Below are 24,690 nucleotides of genomic sequence, written 5' to 3' on the forward strand. Positions count from 1 at the left end.
TAATAGAAATGCATCTTAAAATTTTTATTTCGCGATCCTTGAATAAATATAATCCAAAGCAGCGATCATGCATTATTTTGGCTACTATCGATTAAATCGATAGTTTTTAGTCGATGGTGCCCATCACTACTTTGTTTAATTATTTTTCATATTGGAAATAACAGTCGAGCTGCTCAAGCTAATGGCGCCACCTTAAACATGTTCTTTCGAAACGGAGTACAGAGATGGCGTCTTCATGGAATAAATCGTAGTGATCCTATATAAATTAGATCGTATTATTACAAATTATTTTTTTAAGATCCATGTAAACTCTTAATTTTATATTTCAGGACGAATAAACACTATAAAAGATTAGAATTATATAATAGCAGATATCTTTTTTAGTTTTAACATTCATCTTTTCCTCGGTGTATTTATTATATTTCATACATTTGAAAATCGGCGCTATTGTTTTTAAAAATATCGAACCAATCAGAGAGTCAATGCGTCGTGCCTTTACTTCTTTTTAGAGGGTCACCAATGGATCACCGGCTTATTGTCAGTATACCTTTTAATTCAAAAAATAATTTCACGAATTTTCAGTTATACATATTGCACCAGCGTAATGGAGCATTGAAGAATATTAATAATTATACTCATGATCTTTACGAGGGAGAACGTAATTTGTAAATGTGTTCGCATGAGGATATAACATGGTGTGCGCTATACATTTTTAAACGTGTACGTGGGTTTTGCACGTGCAGGAGAGAGTTTCCAACAGTCGCGCCAATGCTGTCGGTAGCAGCAAGGTGCTTGCTCGTGCGCATCACGGTATTATCTAAATTTCGTACGCCATAGTTTTAATTCTCGGTGTTTAAAACACGGTATTTCTAACGAACGAGTTGCATCGATCAGAAACGATGGGAACGTCATTTTGCGAAATTAGAAAGTACACGCTGCTTGCGAAATCGACTACATGTTTTATATTTTTGATCGGTAAAAGTTGAAGCTCGAAGTTGAAGGAAATATCGTTAGCGTGTGTTTCAATAATAATTCTCTTATCAATTGAACAACACTGATCTGTAATCGAGCGATTTTTCTGTTTTGCTGTTTCAAGATAGAAATGTTCGACGTTTCAAAAGCGGTTTGACAATTTTGAGACCCGGGAAAAAGGAGGGCAGAAGCGAAAAGTAGCTCGATAACAACGGATCAGTGCTCGAAGAGACGTTGCATGAGATGTTGGCCGTTTGATCGCCGCTTCGAAGTCAATGTCGAGATACATGGCCGCAGGACTCGCAGGTAGTCGCCCTCTATCACGCCGCTTCTCTCACACATAAAGAAGATCGTACGTGCGCGTGTGCGATGCTTCTGAGTGTTGGCAGCGGTAGTTGGTATGTAGTAGTAGTCGCGGCCAGTCGTGACGCTGCCGAGAGCAGCTGAGGTGCGTATACGCTGTGCTCTCCGCTCGCGGTCCCTTGTGTTTCCACGTTTATCGTCGTAAATTCGCGTGTTCTTATCAACAGCGAGTGATAAGAAAGGATTTAAAGAGAAGCGAAATTGTGGGTGTGACTCGGCGATGTAAGAAAACTGCGGCGGCCTTGGCAGGACGGTGAGTGACCTTTTCATTTTTTAATCACTGGCTGCTAGGTATGCGTACGCCGCTTGCCCGGTGTTTCCACGCGTGTTCGGTCTCTTCTCACGGGAAAAATAGCTTGTTAATTACCGAGACAGCGAGCAGTGAACTACAATACTCTCCTCGAACCCTTTCGAGTTCTTACGTTCCTTTCTTTTCCTCGCACGCATCGTCGTATTTTTACAGAATTCAAAAGCAAACTCGAGAATGCGGTACGCGTCGTCTCATTTCCAGTGTTCGGTTCTAGGAATAAAAAGTGGCAAGACCCGAGTGGCTCTTATTATGCACTGTGAAAATTCTTGATATTTAAATACGCATACAATGCGTTTTACTTTTTTAGTCGATCGCCTTCCTGTATTCTACCTGCGTCTGGTTCATAAGCATAATATATGGCAGAGTATATGGAAGTGTTTGATCGATTCAACACGCGACACATTGGCGTCTTTCTGTCGGCTGCACGCAGCTACGTGTCTTTTTTACAATAAGAACATCTCTGAAAACTCACTTTGATTTACCGTCAAATTATAGTTGATAATCCGTGAAGGGAGATTTTATTCAGAGCATATTCAAATGCTTCTGTTTGAACTTCATATGCTTGACATGAACGCACGGGTTTATGAAATTTTCTGGTTTCGTTCGTGGGGTAGAGAACCGAGTAAGTAATTGAATTCTCGATAAGAGGTAAAAGTCGTAATGCGAGTAGAGGAAGACTGATAAAAAGTGGAGGGCGAATAAAGAAGCCGAGAAATGCTGCGCGTGTTAGAAAAATTTCGATACGCCGCTGGGTACACGAGCACGAGGGTTACTCAGTCTCGTTTTCCCCGAGTTGGCGAATCAATATTTGGAGGGTAAGCGTCCCGACTGTCGGCGTCGAAGCTGCGGAACGTGAGTCACTCACCCCTGATTGCGAGGGAGAGCGAGAGAAGGATGACTTTTCTCTTTCACCCTCTCCTCGCGGTATCGCGGCTCGAGTAGACTCGACTCGGCTCGACGCGATGCTCTGAAGAAGAACTGCAACACCGAGACGGAAGTCGCCCCTTTCCACCATTACCGTGTCATCGCGACGGAAATAAATATCGATCGATCTTTAACCCCTGCGGTATATTTAATCAATTACTTTCTGGGCTATCCTCTACTGAATTAAAAATTTCATTATCAAACATGCGAAACGTCTTTAAACATATCTTACGGAGGCGAAGTCCATGAATATGCAAATTTTCACTACAGTCTCACCGACGACTTGCTTCAAGTTTTTAATTAGAAGGAAAGGGGAAATGCAAAGGACTCTCGGGGGTAACGATCGCTGCTGAGATTGAGAAATAAACGGACGTCGCGAGATTTCGCGCCGGTTTAATTAAGCTACTTTACGAATTTTTTAATTCCCCGCGCGGTCTTTTACAGAACGGAACGTTAATTTACGACCTTTAAAGACGCCCGTGAACGCATACGAGCGTGAAACGCATGCACCTAACTAAACCCGTTCGAGGGAACAGGTTCCATAAAATTGACCGTTCTTCCGTAGGACTTTTATCTGCAGCTAGCATCTCTCCGCGCATCGAAGTCCCTTCTCAAATTTTAGTCGCCCTTCCCAACGGAAACCGATAATAGAATATTCTTTTCCAAATAACCTCCATCGTTGAATCATAAATAAGGATCTTTAGTATTAAGAATATTAATGCAGTTCACTTTTGCTTTGCGTGTCTTTGGACATCGAATGCATTATATTTTGTGCAGACACAATTTTTCTATGAAATCAATGATCTACTTTTTATTGATAATAGAAGGGTAGTTGTCTGAATTGGTATGAGATGTTGCATTCGGAGTCGAGTGAAAAGAAAGCGAAAGATGATTGTACGATGACTGAACGAAAAGTAGGTATTATGTATTTGTCTTTGGATAGACTATTTGAAGAGAGTGAAAAACGCAGCGCAAGCATGACTAGGGAGATAGTACGAGTGCGTAATGCGACTAAAGTTACATATTGAATATGGAGAAAATATAACGATGTACAAAAATATCGAAAGTGCATAACTGCTTTGAGATTGTATGAGCCGTAAGATCTCTGCTAAAAATCTAATTATAAGACAGGTAATGAAAAGCTGTGTCCAATATTTGAAGCAATGAACGCTAAGAAAAAATGATAATTAGAGAGGAGTAAGTTGTATAAAATTGTTCGACCTGTCTTTCTCGGTCATAAGGAATTTTTAACAAATAATTTCTAATATTTTAATACATAGTTTTGTCATTGTTTTTATGTAAAGGTTCATACATCCTTAATGATTTCTTTATGAAATGCATTTCTTAAATGTTATGAAATTTTCAATAAAAATGTGTCTAACTATTACGGTTTTAAAATGCGCTGCATTTGAGACGGGCTACGCCTATTCGTCTTTTTTCTGATTTTACCGCTTACCGTTATGCGAATATAGTTTCGCTTACATAGTCTAACGGTTGTTATTGTAAGTATCTCGAAACGGAGGTTTCCATTTGATTTTCATGTGAATACAAGACAGTTCAATATCGCGCCATCTAAATCATTAGAAACATTATGAAATACGTGGTACGAATTCAGTGCAATTTTAAAGCTGGATGATTTTTCATCTTGAAATCATCGCAGGATTGCAAATATTTTAATTGCTTCATTAAGAATTAACGATTAAATTTCTCTAAGTCTCAATCGACAATTACAGTCTTTAATTAAGAATTAGAATTCAATCCTTCATTCGAATTTCATCTAATTAAGATAATTAGATAATTTTAATTCGTAATTAGTCAAATCCGAATCAAAAACAAACGTTAATTGCTACTTGATGTTCAATTGAATTAAAGATTTAATCATTTATCTGGAACTCTGCATCATCGCTTATCTTGATATATTTAATTCAAGAGTAAAGTAAGAACGCGTCTAAATAAACGTCGATCTTTTATCTCACTGTTATAACTTTGAACATGGACGATACACGTGTTCTGAAACTTTCCTGAACTTTCCATTTGATTTTCATGCGAGTGTAAGACAGTTTAACTATGATTAACCCATTCGCTGCCAAGGACGAGTATACTCGTCTTTGGTTTTCTGCTTCTAAATGATTATGTATGATAATATATGTGCTCTTACCAAGAAATAACTTGGCAGCGAATGGGTTAATCGGCATTTTATTGATACTGACGAAATCCGACCGTCCCACCGTCCAAACAGCGAACTTTTGACAAAAAATTTCATTTTTCCTCAATAACTCCCAAACCTACGGGAAAATTGTATAGAATCTTTCTTGTAGAGGACGACAAGATCTGCAGTCTACATGTAAGGTATATTTACACTCGCTTATATCGAACGATAGACTATAATTCAAGACTAAAGAAGGGAGGAACGCGTGAACTAAACGTTCATCTTCTATCCCACCGGTGCAACCTTGAACATGAACCGTATACACTGGTTATTGTAATAGGTATGCGGCGTTTCTTGCGTGTCCAAGCTGCAAGATGAAAACGAGAACTAAAACCAAATCTCTGAAGCTGTCGGAGCTCTCCTTTTACGAAAATTATTCCTCCCTAATTTCACAAGAGGACGAGGTCCAGTTATTCCCTGAAAATCGCGTAGAATTCAGTTTTAGGTCGATACATCTGCAATATAAACATTCAAGAAGGCCTTGATTAGTAGACTTCATGTATATATTGAAAAATCAGATCATCAGATTTATAGAAAATGAAGAGTGAAGTACATGTGAAAAGACACGCGTGCCGGGGAAACAGTAAATCGTATTAGCAAGTTAGGTAAATTGCAGTGAACATGCTTTACGTCTTAATTAAAAGTTCAATGAGGGCGACTGGTCTCGAGATAACTCGGTAGTTTGATGGGAACGCGGCGACTAGTTTGGCAGCCGACTATCGGATAATCGTGTTCCTTTATTAAGTCCGAGTCTCGAAAATGGGCGCGCGTCAGAAGAGAAGATAGAGGATAATTGGTGGGCTCGAATTCCAGGCTAGTCTTTTCGTATAATAATTACTAGTCAAATTGGTTCGCAGAATGTAATGGAAAGTATAGGAATCTTACTATTACATAAAGAGAAAATGTTTGTATGTTTGTTTGTATGTATTATGTTTATACATAAATAGTAGACCTCAGATTTTATGCATTTATAAGAAAGTTGAACATTTTGCATAAAAATCCATAGTTTAATAATTCATGCAGACGAAGCTGCTAATACATTACATCTATAACAGTAAACGATTTAATTTAATTCCAAACTTTCAGCAGAATACCTCTGAGAGAAAAACGAACGGTTTACTGGTACGCGGAGCATCATGGGCAATTAATCTCGCGTCGCCGAGAACATAAGTTACAAGGGCAGGAATCTCCACGCGAAAAGATGTTATCGATATCTCGCATTTTCCGGTGCACGGTTAACCGGAATTTAACTCGTCGGTAACGTGTGAGCGGGGAACTAGCCTGGAATATAGAGGTGCGTGCACCGACCACGGAATACCATTACAGGTCGCGTTCCACGGCTACTCGTCCATGCGAAAATCATCGTTTTCGAAAGCGTTATACAATCGTTTTACTCGAAGCGAATAGTGGTAGCCGGGCAGAGATCGATTCTCATCTACCACTGTCAGGCAATTACATTAATAACAGCTGGAGAGGATAGAAACGGCTTCGAGTTATTAACCACTTGAAACTCTCGCACTTTCATCGTGTGGAACAACTAGAAATTTTAATCCGTTACGAATTAAATCTGACTTGGAACGGGCGTAGTAAAATCCATGCGCGTAAAGAGTGCGTTTAGGTCATTTCGCGTTTCGTTGTTGCAATTCTTTTTTCCTCGCAAAATCTTCTCGACGCATTGGTCACGCAGAGTACCGGTTCCTCGGACGTTTAGCCGACGAACGAAGGAAAATGCGCGTTAGGGATGAAGATAACGCAGTAAAACGAGCAACGTGTATATTTTTGAGGCGCAGGAAAGGTCAAAACGAAGCGGTAGAAGGAGAAGAAGAAGAAGAAGAAGCGGGCCCTCCGTCCCGGGGCATCTCTCGTTCCTTTTTTCTCGTTCGAGTCCGCTCGTTTTATTCTGATGGGGAGTGGAGTCCGTGTTCGTTGTCTACCTGCTCGCAGCCGGTTGTGCAAGCGTACGTTCGATTGGTTCATGCCGATGCCAGGGATCGTATAATTTTTCCCTCGGCCGGAAAGTGGGGACGACGCGACCGTGGTGGGGACTGGTACTTGATGAGAGTAAGCTAGGCATGGTCAGCGAAGGCGCATGAGGAGAATAATAGTGGGGATCGAAATACGGGCGAAAAAGAGGGGAAGCGAGCCGTGCGGGAAAAATTATACGATCCCTGGCCGATGCACCATTCGTTTGGATTGGCCAAACCGGATTGGTTAGCCTCCGGGGAAGGAGAATCGCGAGCCGACTGGATCTCTAGGTATCTCGTCGCCGTCTGCTCTTGCTACGGTCAACTAGTATCGGCGACCGGCGCGAGGCGATTCTCTTTAACGCAATAAGAGAAATGGAACGAGGATGCTCATTGCGGATGGCCGTCCTTTGCACCACGCTTTGTACGTTCCACCTTCTTCTTAAACTCAAACCACGTTGCCGTTACTTCTCCTTTCGAGTACCCTACTTTACATATACCCCTGTTTTTAAGCTCGTATGAGCCGTAAGATCTTTGCCAAAAGTTTGAGAATTGTGATGAAAAACTCATTATTTGAACTGATAAACTATCAGGGAAAATTATACTTACAGAGGAGTAAGGTTCATAAGTTTATCTCTCAAAGAATCAAAACGAAATTCGTTTTAATGTTTAGTTTAAAGTATATTGCAAGCTATTTTAGTCATTTTATTCAGGTGTACAAATTAAGAAGGCTTTCTTCCGGAAGGCACTTGATTTTGTCTAATTGTTACCTATTCAGTTACATTCTTTTATTACTTCCGTTACTTCCGAGAATCGTTTGTTACAATTGTGCGTTTTCTTCTACTTCCCTGACCTGGATACCGTTTCGCACATTTTTTGTCGGTCCTAGACCTAATTTCGATTAATTAGCGAAGCAGATTACACTTGAATAGGAAAGAATAATTCTTTAACACTTGAACGTACAGTAAAGTATTGTAAGCTTCGAAGAATGAAAAATAGAAGACTCTCCTTCGTGCTACGTATTTTTCTCTTTTCATCAGCAAGACGGGTATCGAGATTACACGTTGCCGTGTCCTGCTCGAAGGACGCGAAGGATATTCTCAACGCGCAGAGCCTTTTTAGCGAATGACCAACGCCGAATGCAGATTGAGTTTTCAAACGATAAGTAAACGTTGAAAGAACATTGGAAATGCGTAAAGATGCGAGTTTCATGGCAAGTCGGACGGAAGACAGGGTCAACGGATTTAGTTGTAGAAGGGAACGAAGGCAAGGGTGAAACGAACGGAAACAGTGCTGTTCCCACGTTTTGCGCCGGATTGATATCGCATTCTCACACTCGCGGGAGAAGCTTGCAAGAAAGTGGTAGATCCAGAGCGTTTTTCATTCTACGTGACGAGTGAAATCCGACTAGGTGGAAATCGAGATTATTAAGTTTCCAATCGATGCTTGTAGGATTCGTCAATAAATCGATTTTATACGTTTATAGAAAAACGAATGAATGTGTAAGGATTATATCGTGAGTTTCATGCATTTATAAAAAAGTGAATATGCATTAAATATAAATACTGCAGGTAATGGATAAAAGTATAGAATTAAAAGCAGAGTGCATATTGCAATATTTAAATGAAGGAGGAAACAGTTATTTAAAACACATTCTTTAAACTGGTGTCATAATTATTTTATTTTGTACAAAAATCCGCAGTCTAGTAATTTTCTGCACAAATCTTTTTGAGCTTTAAATAAAGTTTGACTAGTTTTTACAGACAGTAACTTCGTACGCCTTCTTCCACGTAAGATGAATTATTCAGGCGTTCTCCAGATCGGTCGTTCGTCTCTTGCTTCTAATTTCAAGATAACAAAGTCAATTATTAACTCGACTCTCATGTACTTTTAAAACTACTAAGAATTAGTAATTTTTATTTTAAAAAATCATTTCGTTGTATTTGAATATTACTTTTAAGTTAAAGAATTTAAAGAGTAATGAGCTCGAAAAAAGTCGCAGAAGGGTGAAACCCTAATTCATAGGCGAAGTGCAAGTTAACGATCCGGTGCATTGAGCGAGTTAGAAAGGGTGTAGAGGGTCAATGTCTCCCTTTTGCAGATGGAAGACCGTGGAAGTGCGCGTTGAACGAGCCGCCGAGAGAATCGGAGACAATGGGACACTTGTCTGGGAGGGAACACGAGACGAAGGAGCGGACGCTGTAAGAGGGTGGGTGCCATGGCGAGATGGAAATGGATCTTGCCGTTGCTCGCGGCTCTATGGACCCTGACCGACGCCTATTTAGCGGTGCTCTCGTCGAGCACGCCGCCCGGGACCGTCATCTTCGAGGCAGGTGTGCCGCAGCTGGGCGGCCGTCGAAAGTACGAGGTGTCCAACGAGCGAACCGCGTGGTTCGCGAGGAAACTGCTCAAAGTGCACCCTCACACTGGCCGTGTGACTTTGGCGCGGCCGTTGAGCTGCGATGGTCTCCAGTATCCGCGGATCTTCACCTTTTACGTGGATTCCACTAGCTCCAGGCTCGGGAGACCGACGATAGATTATTACAGTTTACCGCTTAGGATTTTGATCACTGGGTGCGGGGGAGAGAACCGAGATTTGGCTGCTACCAGAGGATGGATGGCAGAGACCTTGGCTTCTTACGCGATGCCCAGCACCGAGAGGTGGGATTTAATTCCCTTATAATTTATAAATCAGTTCTATACTTATTCAATTATTTCTTTAACTAAGTTTTATGACGGTCTGAGAAACACTTACGGATTTTTACGTCTCTAAAATAAACCCCGACTTTTATTTTTTAAATTAGTTGTACTGCAATGTATTAGTCTGCTATAATTAAGAACTTGCAAAGTTAATGTCAGAGACGTCAGATTTTCTGATTTCATTATGAGACAGGTTTCCTCGCGGTAACTATACACGGTCACGGCCCTTGATTTTATCAGTAGCGCAACGGTAACAGCGATAACGAGAATTCACACGCTCTTCTTCTTTCTGGTTCCACGACAGGTTCACTGAGGTTTGCCTTAGAACGTCGCAGCTGGTTGCCGCGCTACGCGATTTCCTTCCTCAGACAGCGTCGAAGGAGTGCGAGACCAGATGGGGCGGCGTGGCCGATCCGAGGTTCCTGATCGAGGGCGCGGCGGGCGATTTAGTCTCGGCTACGGAGCAATGTCTCGTGGATCCTCTCTGGAAGATATCCGTGTCCATGAGCTTGAGATGCGGCATGGAATCGCGGCTGACCGACGCCGAGCACCGTCTCAAGATCGTCTTTCACCATCGCCAGTTAGATGACACAGATTTAGGTAGACGAGTACGGAGAGAATTGAAAAACCAATCCCCGTACTTCGAGCAACCTTTGTATGTCGCCGCGGTCGAGGAAGAAAAAGAACCCGGCGTATACGTCACGTCCGTTCGGGCCAGGGACCCGGAAGGTGGAACCGTTCGCTACTCAATGAGCTCATTACTGGATGCCCGATCGCAGTCGTTATTGGTCCTCGATCCTGTCACTGGAAGAGTTACCACCAGAGCCAGGTTAGACAGGGAGAGCGTAGACGTTCACTACTTTCGAGTGCTGGCCGTGGACGATTCGTTTCCTCCGAGAACAGGCACTACCACGTTGCAGGTGAACGTATTGGATACGAACGATCACGCGCCGAGCTTCGAGTGGCCGGAATACGATGCTTCTGTCAGGGAGGGTGTACCGGTGGGCTCAACGGTCGTTACGGTCAAGGCGACTGATCAAGACGACGGTAGAAACGCAGAGGTGGAATATTCAATTTTATCGACGACGACTGGCAACGGAATCGAGAGCACGGAAGATGCACTGACCTTCAGGATAGATCCGAGAACAGGCGTGGTAACCACGCGGACGCCTCTTGATAGAGAGAAGACGGAGATCTATACGGTGATTTTGAGTGTGACTGATCAGGCGACTCCACCATCTGCGAGGAAAACTGCAAACGCTACGCTGGTGATTCGAGTGTTGGACGATAACGACAATTATCCTCAATTTACCGAGCGCACTTATTCTGTTTGGATTCCGGAGGACCTAGACTATACGGCGAATCCGGTGATAGCTCGCATACGCGCGACCGATGCAGACTCAGGGAACAACGCGGCGGTCCGATATGCTATAATCGGTGGGAACACTCAGACGACGTTTTCTATAGATTCTATGAGCGGCGATGTTGCTCTGGTAAAACCATTGGATTACGAATCCACCAGGAGCTATAAGATAGTGATACGCGCTCAGGACGGTGGTTCACCGGCTAGATCGAACACCACTCAGTTGCTCGTGCATGTGAAAGATGTCAATGACAACGCGCCGAGATTTTACACCAGTCATTTTCAAGAATCTGTCTCGGAGAACGTGCCCGTGGGATACTCGATGCTGAGGATACAGGCGTACGACGCTGACGAGGGCGCGAACGCACAAATTAAATACACCATTGGTGCTCGGGACTTTACTGGAGCTTCCACAGAGAATTTTCCCATAACTGTTAATTCGGAAACTGGCTGGATTTACACAACAAAGCAGCTCGATCGCGAGCTGTGTTCTAGGTAATTATTCAATTATATTTCTAAATGCAACTTTTTTAACATTGGATCAGATTAATTGTTTTTTATGTTTGGAGACCTAGCTTCCTGGAAAAAATTTTTTTTACTTTTCTTCGCGACTAATATCACTTTTCAAAGAAATATTGCATTTAAAAATTGCAAGTTAACAATTGCATTGCGTTTCGTTTTTATCTATCTAGATACCAGTTCACCGTGATTGCCGCAGACTCGGGCGAAGTACCGAAATCTGCGAGCGCTACAGTGATACTCACGGTGACCGACGTGAACGATAACGATCCTTACTTCGACCGAAAGAACTACGAAGCCGTGGTATCGGAGGACGACCCGCCAGGCACGCCGGTTACTTCCGTTACGGCGACTGATCCTGACGAGGACGCCAGGATACACTATGAGATCACCGCAGGCAACACGAGAGGCCGATTCTCGATCGCCTCTCAGAACGGTCGAGGTCTGATAACAGTGGCTCAGCCGCTGGACTACAAGCAAGAAAAGAGATTTGTTCTAACCATTACGGCTTCCGATAGCGGGGGTAGAACCGACACTGCTCTCGTTTACGTTAATATATCGGATGCAAATAATTTTTCACCGGTTTTCGAGAACGCGCCTTACTCGGTGTCCGTCTTCGAAGACGCACCTATCGGCACGACAGTTCTAGTCGTAAGCGCCACGGATTCGGATGTAGGAAAGAATGCTCAGGTCACGTATAGCTTGGATAGCGACGGTGGAGACCAATCAGTGTCTGAATTCACGATCAACCCGCAAACTGGAGCCATTACCACCACTCGACCACTCGATCGCGAATCGGTGCCCGCATATTTATTAACTGTTACTGCGAGGGATGGAGGCGTGCCCCCGTTATCGGACACCACCGATGTGGAGATATCCGTTACGGATGTAAACGACAATGCTCCAGTTTTTGAGGCCCCTCAATATCAGGGTTCTATTCCGGAGGACGTGTTAATCGGTACCAGCGTTTTAAGAGTCTCCGCTACAGATGCTGACACGGATCTCAACGGCAGAGTAAGTTTCTTTTAATCTGTGCTACCGGGAGTAGTTATTTTTCACAATTTTCAGATGTGTCCGAAAATTAATGCGAGTTATTGTATGTTAATGGCTGATACAGGTAAGGTATTCGTTGGAAGACGACGGCGATGGAGCCTTCGCGGTAGATTCGACTACGGGAATCATCAGAACGGCAAAACCATTGGATAGAGAGTCTGTGGCGAGGTATACGCTGAAGGCAGTCGCTATGGACAGAGGTTCCCCATCGCTCTCGACTGTAGTGCCAGTGACCATAAAAATAGAAGACGTAAACGATTCTCCTCCCGCTTTCGAGAACGATAAAATCGTCCTTTACATAGCTGAGAATTCTCCGATCGGCTCCACGGTTGGCGAAATCTATGCGCACGATCCTGACGAAGGACCGAACGCCGTCGTGCAATATTCCGTAATCGGAGGTGAAGATTCGAATAGTTTCGCTCTTAATATTAGACCCGGAGCGGATCGAGCGGAACTGATCACTTTGGAAGAACTCGATTACGAATCGCCGAAAAAGAAATTCGAATTAGTCGTGCGCGCTGCTTCACCTCCATTGAGGTCGGATGCTCTGGTCCAAATTCTCGTCACCGACGTGAACGACAATGCGCCCGTGTTGAAGGATTTCCAAATTATATTCAACAATTTCAAGGACTTCTTTCCGACTGCTCCTATAGGAAAAATACCTGCAGTCGACGCGGACGTCACTGACAAGTTGACGTACACGATACTCGCCGGAAACAACGCGAATTTGATCGAGTTGAACAGAACCACCGGTGAAATCAGACTGTCGCCGCAATTAAATACAAACGTGCCACGCGTAGCGACGATGGAAGTATCCGTCACGGATGGCATCAACGATGTTAAGGCTACCATGACTCTCTCCGTGCGGTTGATCACCGACAAGATGCTCTTGAACTCCATCACCGTTCGACTCGATGATATGACCGCCGAAGCTTTTCTCAGCCCACTCTTGGGATACTTTTTGGACGGATTAGCCGCGATTATTCCCTGTCCCAGGGAGAACATCTTTGTGTTCAGTGTTCAAGAGGACGCGAACGTGAACGGGAAGATCTTGAACGTGAGCTTCTCCGCGCGGAAGGTCGAGCCGGGTGTAACCGACGAGTTTTACAGCCCACAGTTTCTTCAGGAACGCGTCTACTTGAACCGAGGTATATTGGCGAGATTGGCTACGGTCACCGTGTTGCCATTCGACGACAACCTCTGCGTGAGAGAGCCCTGTTTGAACTTCGAGGAGTGCCTGACGGTGTTGAAGTTCGGGAACGCGTCCGGCTTCGCAAGCAGCGACACCGTTTTATTCAGACCGATATATCCGGTGACTACATTCGCGTGCAGATGCGCGAAGGGCTTCACCGGCAGCAAGGAATCTTATTTATGCGACACGGAAGTGAATTTGTGTTACTCTAATCCCTGCATGAACGGGGGCACTTGTTACAGAAGGGAGGGTGGATACGCGTGCGTTTGTAGCCCTGAATTTGCTGGAGAGAACTGTGAAATCTCGTTAGATAAAGACTCCTGCGCACCAGGAATTTGCAAGGGAGGGTCACAGTGTACGATTAAAACTACGGGAGGTTTCACTTGCGAAGGTTGCCCCGTTACCACGTTGGAGAACGTGACGCCGCTCTGCGAACTGAAAGCTCGCAGCTTCGGACGCGCAACGTTCCTCACGTTCGCTTCACTCAGACAGAGACACAGACTGCATATAAAATTAAGATTCGCCACCGAAGCGACCAACGGTCTTCTGCTCTACAACGGGCGATACAATGAGAAACACGACTTCATAGCTTTGGAAATAATCGACTCCCAAGTACAATTCAGCTTTTCCCTTGGCGACGAGATCACTCGGGCGACTGCCAGCGTGCCTGACGGAGTTTCCGATGGCCAGTGGCACGAGGCAGAAGTTTCCTACATAAACAAGACCGTGACGATTTCTCTGGACAACTGCGACGTCGCTTTGGCTTTGGAATACGGCGAACGACTCGGTGCGAGATGGTCCTGCGCGGCGCGGAGCGAGCAAGTGCTAGAGGAACGTTGCAGCATCGTCACCGAAACGTGCCATCGATTTCTAGACCTAACCGGGCCGCTGCAGTTAGGCGGGCTACCTGCTATACCTTCCAGCTTTCAGATCAGAAACAAAGACTTCGTCGGTTGCATCAGCGACTTATATATCGATCATATTTTCATCGATTTGAATTCTTTCGTAGCCGACAACGGTACGAACCCCGGTTGCCCGGAAAAGGCTTCGTTCTGTTCGTCGACGCCATGTAAGAATAACGGAAAATGCCGGGAAATATGGTCCGGGTTCACTTGCGAGTGCGAAGAGACCTTCGGTGGACCTACCTGCACCGATGAAGTCGGCAAGCCGTGGAGTTTCAAGGGCGACGGCATGCTTAGTTTCAACCCTCTACTGAGACCGATACAGCTGCCTTGGTTGACGGCTCTTAGCCTGAGGACGCGCTCGAAGCAGGCGTTCCTGATGAGCGTGCAGATCGGACAGAACAGCTCAGCGCTGCTCGAGATTCGCGAAGGCAAGCTGGTGGCACTGTTGGACGGCGCGGACATTATACAAACGTGGAACAACGTCGCCGACGGTGAGTGGCACAGGATAGAGATCCTCTGGCAAAGCGGGCACGTCTCTCTAGACATCGACTATCGAAACCGACCCGTGTCCTCCCCATTGCCAGCGAAGCTGCAGGGTCTGTACGTCGGTAGGATCCTCGTAGGTGGACCGGAACAATCAGCGAACACCGAACTGCCATCGTTCGACGGATGCCTTCAAGATATTCGCATCGGCACCAACCAAAGCGTGCTCCAGCGACCGACCGTTCAAGAAAACGTTGCAACCGGATGTAGCTCGGAGACCGAGTGCAACGCCGACTGTCCGGACGCATCGATCTGTTTGGCTAAGTGGCAGGCCAGCGAATGCGTTTGCGCGGCTGGTCGCGTCGGCCGCGACTGCGAACGTGTCTGCGATTTGAACCCTTGCAACAACACCGGAATTTGCATCGAAGATCCGACTTCCCGAAGAGGATATCGATGCGAGTGCAACTCTCCGGAGTACTCCGGAGATTACTGCGAGGTAAAGGCGGATCAACCTTGTCCGGCGACCTGGTGGGGTTCTCCCGTTTGCGGGCCGTGCCACTGTGACGAGTCTAAGGGCTACGATCCCGCGTGTAATAAAACAACGGGCGAGTGTTACTGCAAGGAGAATCATTATCAACCTTCCGGGAAGAAGGAGTGTATTCCTTGCGAATGTTACGCGACGGGAAGCTTCGGTCCGAGATGCGACACCGAGACGGGCCAGTGCCGATGTCGAGTAGGCGTAATCGGACGATCTTGCACCGCGTGCCCTAATCCCTACGCCGAAGTTACACTTCGCGGTTGCGAGGTAGTTTACGATGGGTGTCCCAGATCTTATGCCGAAGGCTTGTGGTGGCCGAGAACCAAATTCGGAATGACCGCGGTCGAGGACTGTCCGGATATGGCAGAGGGGAAGACGTCTAGGTCCTGCGATGACAAGTTAGGCGGCTGGCAGGAACCCGATCTGTTCAACTGTACGTCAGAAGCTTTCATCGAGCAAAGACATCAATTGTCCGCGTTGGAAACAAAGGATTTGACTCTAAACACTTATGTAGCTGTTAAAATTGCGAAGGATTTGCACAGGGCTATGAACGTGACGAAGGAATTGTACGGCGCCGATCTGTTAATAGCGGAATCGTTGTTGGTTGTCTTGCTGCGGTACGAGGAAAGTTTGATTGGATTGAATTTAACTCACAGCCAGGACAGAGACTACGTATCCCACCTGGTCGGAATTTCCAGTAACATTTTGAAGTCTAAGTATTTAGAGAAGTGGTCTAGAATCGAGACTCTCAATGGAGATACTCCTGACAAGGTTTTGGATGCAATGGCCGATTATTTGGAGATCTTGACCGCATCTCAACACGATACCTTTACAAATCCTTTTGAAGTAGTCGATAACAACGTTGTACTCGGCTTGGATATAGTGACTTCGGAAAGTTTGTTCGGATACGAAACGGCGGAGTACGTGGAAGATCTGTCGGCGTCGACGGCTCGACCAGGCGAAGCGGATCAAAAGGTCGTGATACCGGATACTTCCGCGTTTCTCTCATCGCCTACGCCCTTCGGCCCATCGATCTCTTTCCCCAAATACAACAACTACATGGCCGATCCAAACAGATTCGACCCATACTCGAAAATACGAGTACCCCTCAGCGTGTTAGGCATTAAATCACCGTTGCAAGGAGAATTAAACGTGAAGAAGAGTTTGGTCAATCGGAAAGCTGTGCTGAGTTACGTACAATATAAGCAATTAGGTGTCCTGTTGCCTCAAAGATTCGATGACTCGGTGACGGTTAGATGGGGCGTGGAAGTGGCGGTTGGTTCTCCAGTCGTGACGGTGTCCGTCTTAGTTCCCTCCGAAACCGGTTACGAGTCATTGACCGGGATCCCTCTACAATCCCCGGTCCAAATCAGCCTCTGGCTCAGCGAGAGGGACGAGCTGAAGACGAGAACCAACCCGCAGTGCGTCCACTGGAGCACAGCTAGAGGAGCCGGCGAATGGAGTCGAATGGGTTGCACGACGGAAATCGAGGATGACTCTTTATCGTTCGGCAGCATCGTCAACTGTTCCTGTCTTCAACTATCCACTTTCGCGATACTAACGGACGTACTCGACCCAGAATACGTTCCAGAGCCGTCATTGCTAGAAGACGTGACGAGCTATAGCGCGTTTATGCTCGCGTTACCCTTATTACTATCTGCATTGCTCATCCTGGGTTTGATCCGTGGAGGCGGTACCAATTCGAACAGCATACACAAGAACTTGGTAATGTGCGTCTTCTTCGCTGAAGTGCTGTATCTGATCGCGCTCAAAGCCAGAAGTCCTCTAGTCTCGAACGAGTTCCCGTGCAAACTAACTGCGATCGGCTTGCACTACGCCTGGTTAAGCACATTTTCTTGGACGCTGGTCGACTCGATTCATCTCTATCGAATGTTGACCGAAATGAGGGACGTTAATCACGGACAGATGAGGTTCTACTATACTATGGGCTACGGCGCGCCGGCGATTATAGTCGGATTGACGATCGGAGTACGGGCCGATCAATACGGAAACTTTTATTTGTACGTATTTATTCTTTTAAACATAATACTGTATGTAGTATAGCACTTCGTACGATTATTACAATGCGATAAATTGGATAGTCATTCATGCCCAATTTTGACCACTCTTTTCTTCAAATAATTTATTCTTGACCGTCTACTTCTATTACATCACTCTCAGTTACTTTTATGTTTTATTTTTCCATTTTATATATGTCATCTTAGTTTTATGTTTGATTTTCATTTTGTTTTATTAGTGTATATCAATGGGTTTTAAAAACCCGTGCATAAATTAATAAATAATAATAAGTATTTTATGATATTTGCTGTTTCAGCTGCTGGTTATCAATTTACGAAACTGTCATTTGGTCTCTGATAGGACCGATCTGTCTCGCCGTTTTCGTCAACTTCTGCATTCTCGTGATGTCGATCCGCGCAGCTTTCACGTTGAAGGAGCATATAATGGGTTTCGGGAACCTGAGAACACTTCTCTGGTTATCCGTAGCTTCCTTGCCGTTGCTCGGATCCACGTGGACGTTGACGGTTCTGAACGCGTCCGAAAATTCCCCGACATTATCGTATCTGCTCAGTATAGCGGTAGTCGTTCACGCGTCTTTCAGTTTAGTCGGCTATTGCTTCATCAACGGCAGAGTGCGACGGAATTTATATTTAAGCTTGTTGAGATGCATCGGGAAGAAGACGCCGCTTTTAGAAGGCAGCATGGGAAACGGAAGCAGTAGTCAAAATGTAAATGGCCACTCGGTACGTTAAATAATTATGAAAAATGAGGGCGATATCTTTCTGACAAATAATTTTACAGCGATCCGCGTTGGCGTATTCGTCGACGTATAGCGGTGCCGAATCCGTGTGCAGAAGAGTCCACGTAGGAGTTTCGACGAGCAGCACAACTTCAAGAAGTACAAATAAGACTGGGTCGAGTCCCTATCGCAGCGACGCACATTTGAGGCACACCTCTACTTCCACGAGCAATTACAACAGTGATAGAGATCCGTACATGTCCTCTAGGAGTCATCGATCGACGATGCACTCTAGGCAAGGTATTAATTAGATTGAAATAATCCTTTTCCTTATCTAACATTCCAATTCCCCTAATTACTCCATAGTTTTTGTCATTTCTCTGTTTAAGTGTAAAGTATCATAAGTTTGTCACACTTCTTTTTGTTTTCCTTTGTACATTTTAAAGGGCTTATGCTCGTTAATAAAGTAATAATTGTAATAATAATAACATTTACCTGTATCGAACCCGAAGAACCGACAGAGCCAAGGAATCAGCGTAGAGATTCGGAATCGGATTCGGACGGGTCTCAGGCGGAGGGTGGCGGGAGGAGTTTGGATCTGGCGAGTTCACATAGCTCCGACGAAGAGGATGTCACGTCGAGGTCGCATAGAAACATGGGCGTCTCGACGCAGCAACCTGTTGCGCACAGTTATCTACCCAACATTCATAGCAATCCCACCGAACACTTGAACATACTTTGCTCAAACACGGAACTATTTCCGAACATTAAACCCATATACGCGCCTAGATGGAGTTCTCAATTACCCGAAGCATATTTGTCAGCAAACGGTAAGCATTTTTATACGAAAATTGGAAATAAAACTTAATAATTCTTATCTTCCGTTGGGAAAAATTCTCGTCCCAACTCGACCCGAAGTTTTCGGTTTCTCGTATATCTCTAGTAAGCATACATTTTTCGCGATTTACGAATTGTAATTAAATTTGTACAGTGATGGATGTGCGCGGTAGCCAATGGTCCGGTGGCACCATGTCCGACAATGAGATGGCTTCGAACAAGACCTCCAGCCCGAATCCACTGCCTTATCCCGATATGAATTCACCGCAGAAGAGTCAGCCGGATGAGAATTATTCAGAAGGCGAAGAGAAGCTTCATCACTTAGGAGAGAAGTACCTGTTCCCGTACACGGCCGAGGAAGATCACACAGTCTCGCCCACTCCGTACATGCTACCTATGTCTTCCCGAATTCTGGCGTCCAGCATGAGCCATCATTCACAAAATTCGAACCACGACAACATGAGCGGTTCGGAGAGGTACGGGAGCTTGAAGAGGGGGCAAAGTTTGCACGGGTCGCACAACGAGAATTTGAGCGGTTCCGAGAGATACGGTAGCTTGAAGCGCGGCAAGATCACTCCTACTGTACTTGAAGATGCGCCGGAGTATATCTTGCCAATGAGCGGCAGAATACTGTCGAGCTCGTTGACCCACGATCTACAGCACAGCAATGAATTGGCTGCTCTTCGGCAACAACAGCAGCAGCAGCAACAGCAGCAATATGAGCAGACTATCACGGAGACCGAGTAAGTACTACGATGACTCCCGGGCATATTTTAACACGGAATAATTTTTTAATATTGGACCAAACAACTTAATCTTCTGTGTCTTAGTTTACTAGAAATTTTATTCAATTTTTTGTTATATATTGTATAATAAACCAGGTCTTCTAACATCCTAAAGAAAATGAAGTTTGATCTAATATTAAGAGTTATTCTATTTTGAAGTGTGTCCGAATAGTAATGGAAGTCACTGAATACCGCGACAAATATCTATTTATACATGACTAACTTTACTCTTTCCTTCTAATTTACGCTTGCTTTGGAAATTAGCGAGGAGGTAAGCGTTTATGGGAATATCGTCTTTGAAAAGTCGCGTTAAATGCTTTATTCCATCATCTCCGACGAGTCGTACTTCTAAAAAAAGAGAGTTTAACGAGTGGTTTGCAATGATGCTGTTTCAGGAAGGATACTAACGCGGAAACGTCAGTATGACGAGGCTCCGTGGTACAAACAGACACCGTACAAAGTAATATAACGTACTATTAGCTTATTAAAGATTTCAAATGAATTAAATATAAATATAGATTATATATATATATTACTTAGAGCCGGGTAAGTGCTCTAAGGTATATTTTAAGAGCGGCCATGACTGTACTTACGATGTTAGCCATATCAGTTGGTACGTACGTGTGAGTGCCTGTACGTATTTATATACACGCGTACGCTTGTGTCGGTATATTTCGTTTCGTGTGCGACGTCAGGCCTCGGCGCCGAGGCGAATCTTCCGATTTCTCTGTTGACCGCAATTTTTTTATTAACGACAGACGGGTCGGAAGACAAATGATCTCTAGTTCGTTTCATCGTTCGTTTAACTAGCATCAGTTTCTTCTAGTACCTTCATTTCTCGACTCAGTATTGTGCAATTGGTGCATTCCATTTTTCTCGTATTTAGTCCTTTCATTTTCGACGAAGTTTATACATTTTTATACATGCCATGGAAGAATCGTACAACTGTGCAGCGGAATTTTCATAGTTTTGTATATATTTATATGAAAAAGAATGTGACAAAATACATAATTTATATATATCCTTCATCCACCGATCTATTCACGTCCTGTTTATCTTACCGTTGCTTTTCCTATTACCGTTTCTCTTTCTCGTGTCAATAGATTTTATAGAACGCTCGAGTCTGCCTCGGATTAAGTCTCGTTGGTAAAAATTAGCTTTATTCTCATCGAAAATATAAATAAATTACAAAATACAGTTAAAGTAGTATTCGGAAGATCATCGCATTTAACGTAAAGATCGGAACGGCATCGTACACGACGATGTCGAGCGCTACCAGACAGTCGACTTCCGTTCGAATGAACGGAAGAACACGGTAAGGGTAAGTAATGGCGCGACCGTGAAACGTTAATTACTGAATGATAGTCATGTTGGTCGACCTCAGCCTTTCGGTACCGTGTTTTCTACTAAGATACGTTATACACGGTGATGTCGAGTTACGCAATAGAAGATTTCATTTCGATTATTACAGAGTTCTCTTACGCAAAGATATATAATTTGTATGTATGTATACGTCGATGTGCGGATATCAAATGCCTCGGTGCTCGAACATAAAAATAGGAGAACAGACCAAGCGTCCAATATACACTATTTGTGAAGCTTTGCTAATTTAAAAATTTCAAACTTGCCCTCAGATTTTAGCACTCTCTGTCGTAGGAGTGTAACAAATTAAAAATCTGTGCTTGATTTGATGCTGAGTAATCATCTTCCAAACTGGGGCAATTTTCGATACTCGTGATGCCATAATGTCTTTGTAAAGGATAGAAAAAACATACTTTCGATCAGTTTTTGACTCTCTTTCACAAGCAAATAGAAAAAGAAACTTTGCTATTCATTTTCCTTTCTCTCAATCGGCTGATCGGACGTCTTCCATTTGGGCGATAGTCAATTCTCATATCTCTATGTGCTGGAACCGCTTAGGATATGACACAGGCACATCGCGGATAATCGGTACGACTAGCGACTAGGAGATTCGTCGTTGCTACACGGTGCTCTCAGTGTCGGAAGCCATGGATAACGTTTGCATCTTTGGCACCGAGTAATTCTCCGAATGAGCGTGCGACTGCGACCGATTCGACACTCTTTCCAAAGTCGACGGCGCTGATGGTGTATCCTGATGCGCCTTCGGCGGTATCGGTGGCGGATTCACCTGAAAACGATCAATCACTCTCTTTTCCCACTACTCAAACCACCGTTAATAATTTATATAGTCGTTGAAAATTCACCTCTTGACTCGGCAACGAATGGGTGCCCTGGAACATGCCGCTCGCGAAATTCCCCGTCGAAACGTTGAGCACGTTTATTACGGACGGCGGTGAAATATTCATGATATCATTACACCTCGTTCGCGGTTCGAAGTCCTCATAACCGAGGTTATTTAAGTTAGTCAAATGCGACTGGAAATCTAATAAACTCGCCGTTGATATACCGCTGTCGCGAAGGTCATTCGGCTCGTTTTGCGCTTCCGAGTCGTCGTCCGTGCTCCATTCTGTGTTACGTTTATAAGTTAAACGTTTCGGCGGCGCGGGTGGCACGGTATTCGTATTCGAGTCTCTCTTGTCCGGTGCTGAAACATTATCGTTTATAATCATATTCATTATCATTTCGGATTTGTTGTCGAACAATTTTGCAAGTTGCGGCTGGTTTATGGGCCAATTTCAAATTTTTCCATTCCCCGCATGCAACTGCATTAACACTTTATGTGGAACTTACTGCAACCTCTGGGCGGCAACGGAGGAGCCGGCTCTGGACCAGGCTCACTCCACGAGGTTCTCAAACCGGTCTGATCGACACCGTCCGTCGGCGTCGGCAAAGAATGTCGCAGCGGTAACTTCGGGCTCAAGGGTTTACTTAGAGATCTCTGATGCGTGGGTCTGGGTGGAGTTGTCCCGTAACCCACTGACCGAGGCCGCACTTCTCGTTGCGGAATCGGAGGTGGTCCGCCGTCGACTCTAGTGTAGAAACCCTCGTCTTCTGGCAGACCGTCGCTGTCCGCGTGAGAGGATCTAGAGCCGGCCGTTTCTAACGTGGCTGGTCGCTGCCTTTCGTTAACGGGCAACGGTGGTAACGGGGAACTGAGGCAAGGGAAATAGTCAAGCAACTTCCTAATCGATATTGTCCTAGATATCATAGCCTGGTTTCGATGTCATAAAATGTATATTTACTTGACGATGCTGTCTTGGTGAACAGTCCGTTGCCTCGCTAAGGGGCCGAGGCCCTGCTTCAACTGTGTGAATCTCTCGATCAGCCTCTTGTGCAACGGTTGCACACCAAGCGGTGCGATCTGTCCATGTAAATTCAGTCCGGCCTCTAGAACACTCATCTGATCAAGAATCAAACCCTTCAGTCTGTTCACGTGCGGCACCATATCCGGATTCTGTCTAGCGAATTCGGGAGTGAGAAAGGCTTCTTGGTACTTTGTGATACCACCCATCACGTTTGCGTCGATGATTCCCTGAAGTCGCATACTAAAAGGATTAATGTTTCGATGTGGTTCGGCAGTGTACTGTGCGACAAGCCTCCTCAGCTCGCGTTCCACGCTTTGCATAGTCTCGCAAGCGTACTGTACAGGCGCCAACAACTCGGATCTCTTCTCGATCACCTCGAACCATCTAAGTATACCAGGCAGCTTTGCTTCGGTGGTTAGCGTGGTTCTCTCGATCCAAAGAGACTTGAACTCGTTCTCGCGATCGACGGGGCCTCTGTGAAGCGGTCGATCGAATATAAACTTTCGGACATCGTTCACTAAGTAGAACGCGACCACTCGTTCCGGCACTTCCGCCCCTCGGCAGGCTAGGCTACTTTCTTCCGGGATCGGTTTCACGTTACATATTTGTATATCTGGAAAAAATGACCAAGCAGTTGTTGGCATCGTTCATATAGTAAATGCCCCAATTTCTACTCATTAGTTTATTATTATATGGTATTTATTAGTTATTTTACATTGTCCCTCGGAAGTAAGGATGCTCTCGTCGGGCGGAGAGTTCTTCATCAAAATTTGTGCGCTTGGAAATTCAGTCTGAAGTCGTTGTGTGAACGCCCCTATTCTTTCGTACTCTAGACCGCGATAAATGAACAGCTTATTCTGAAAATTTGCAAAATTTAATCTCGAACAACGTCCTTTCATTACTAAGGAAGTTATTCAATTTTAAAGAGTGTTGGTTCAATTTTGCCCTTCGGTATAAATGCTTACCCTAACGAAGAGAGGGAAACTAAGCCCGTAGAAGCCTACTCTAAAATACTCTGGTTCTGGTCGAAGTTGCGTGAGTATGTTGTCCAGGAACTTGGCTTGCAACTTCAACACGTGACTCAGTTTTGCGTAATCGTACAACCTGGTCTCGTATAATACTGCCAGCTCCTTGCAAAGGGGAATGCCCTTTTCCCAACACTTGCCCCTGTCCAAGTAGTGAATTATTTTGTGATAGAGGACTTCCTTCCTCTGCCATTCTGGCTGTTGGGGGTGTGCGTGATCCGGCGGTAAAATCGTTGAGCCCCAGCCAAGCTGGTCGGCGTAAAGCTTCATCGTGAACCCGGCTTCCGTATAATTCTCCGCGGCCAAGTGAAGATCGTGAAGCTTGTAGATGTAACGCAGGTACATCTCCTTTCGATTAAATTCGTTCTTATAAAAATTCTGCAAGAAAAGAAGAATTGTTATCGACCCTGTCTATATTTCTAATTTAAACGATATTTTCAAAGATAAAAGAGGAACTTTAAGGATGTATTGGCTATACAGTCAATCCCAAAAGTTTATGCACTTTAGAAACGCATTTTTTAAAAAGAAATCAGACGTCGGAAGAATATTGCTAATAATAAACA

General features: G+C 44.7%; 2 protein-coding genes across 6 annotated transcripts in view; one reads left to right on the forward strand and one right to left on the reverse strand.

Annotated features, from left to right (window-relative positions):
* The first annotated feature begins 8,928 nt into the window (after positions 1-8,928).
* On the forward strand, positions 8,929-20,903 carry stan (protocadherin-like wing polarity protein stan). 4 transcript variants are annotated; one of them, XM_018034491.2, is made up of 10 exons: positions 8,929-9,403; positions 9,747-11,300; positions 11,498-12,338; positions 12,442-17,516; positions 17,831-18,257; positions 18,316-18,553; positions 18,766-19,083; positions 19,245-19,833; positions 20,140-20,146; positions 20,271-20,903. In XM_018034491.2, the coding sequence occupies exons 1-10, from the start codon at positions 8,961-8,963 to the stop codon at positions 20,280-20,282; spliced, it is 9,504 nt and encodes a 3,167-aa protein (XP_017889980.1). In that variant the 5' UTR covers positions 8,929-8,960; the 3' UTR covers positions 20,283-20,903. The 4 variants fall into 4 exon arrangements, with proteins under 4 accessions (XP_017889980.1, XP_026674248.1, XP_026674249.1 ...); XM_026818447.1 differs by having other exon boundaries at positions 20,140-20,903; XM_026818448.1 differs by lacking the exon at positions 20,140-20,146.
* A 105-nt stretch (positions 20,904-21,008) lies between these two features.
* Positions 21,009-24,690, reverse strand: part of spg (dedicator of cytokinesis spg) — a 41,165-nt gene continuing 37,483 nt past the window's right edge. For both annotated transcript variants that reach the window (XM_018034494.2, XM_018034493.2), the window contains 6 exons: positions 24,068-24,505; positions 23,818-23,959; positions 23,040-23,715; positions 22,588-22,949; positions 22,101-22,441; positions 21,009-22,024 (listed from right to left, as the gene is read on the reverse strand). In XM_018034494.2, coding sequence (XP_017889983.1) covers positions 21,857-22,024; positions 22,101-22,441; positions 22,588-22,949; positions 23,040-23,715; positions 23,818-23,959; positions 24,068-24,505 — 2,127 coding nt within the window. In that variant the 3' untranslated portion in view covers positions 21,009-21,856. The remainder of the gene's footprint in view (positions 22,025-22,100; positions 22,442-22,587; positions 22,950-23,039; positions 23,716-23,817; positions 23,960-24,067; positions 24,506-24,690) is intronic.

The sequence above is a fragment of the Ceratina calcarata genome, unplaced genomic scaffold (genome assembly GCF_001652005.2).
Source record: "Ceratina calcarata isolate Rehan_Ccalc_2016 unplaced genomic scaffold, ASM165200v1 scaffold79.2, whole genome shotgun sequence".
In the NCBI taxonomy this organism is placed as follows: domain Eukaryota; kingdom Metazoa; phylum Arthropoda; class Insecta; order Hymenoptera; family Apidae; genus Ceratina; species Ceratina calcarata.

Bases quoted from the DNA above. Each gene is read 5' to 3' on its own strand.
- stan (XM_026818447.1), top strand. From the start codon at position 8,961: ATGGCGAGATGGAAATGGATCTTGCCGTTGCTCGCGGCTCTATGGACC. The intron at 11,301-11,497 runs GTAATTATTCAA...TTATCTATCTAG, and splicing joins GATCGCGAGCTGTGTTCTAG to ATACCAGTTCACCGTGATTG. The intron at 18,258-18,315 runs GTACGTTAAATA...ATAATTTTACAG, and splicing joins AAAATGTAAATGGCCACTCG to CGATCCGCGTTGGCGTATTC.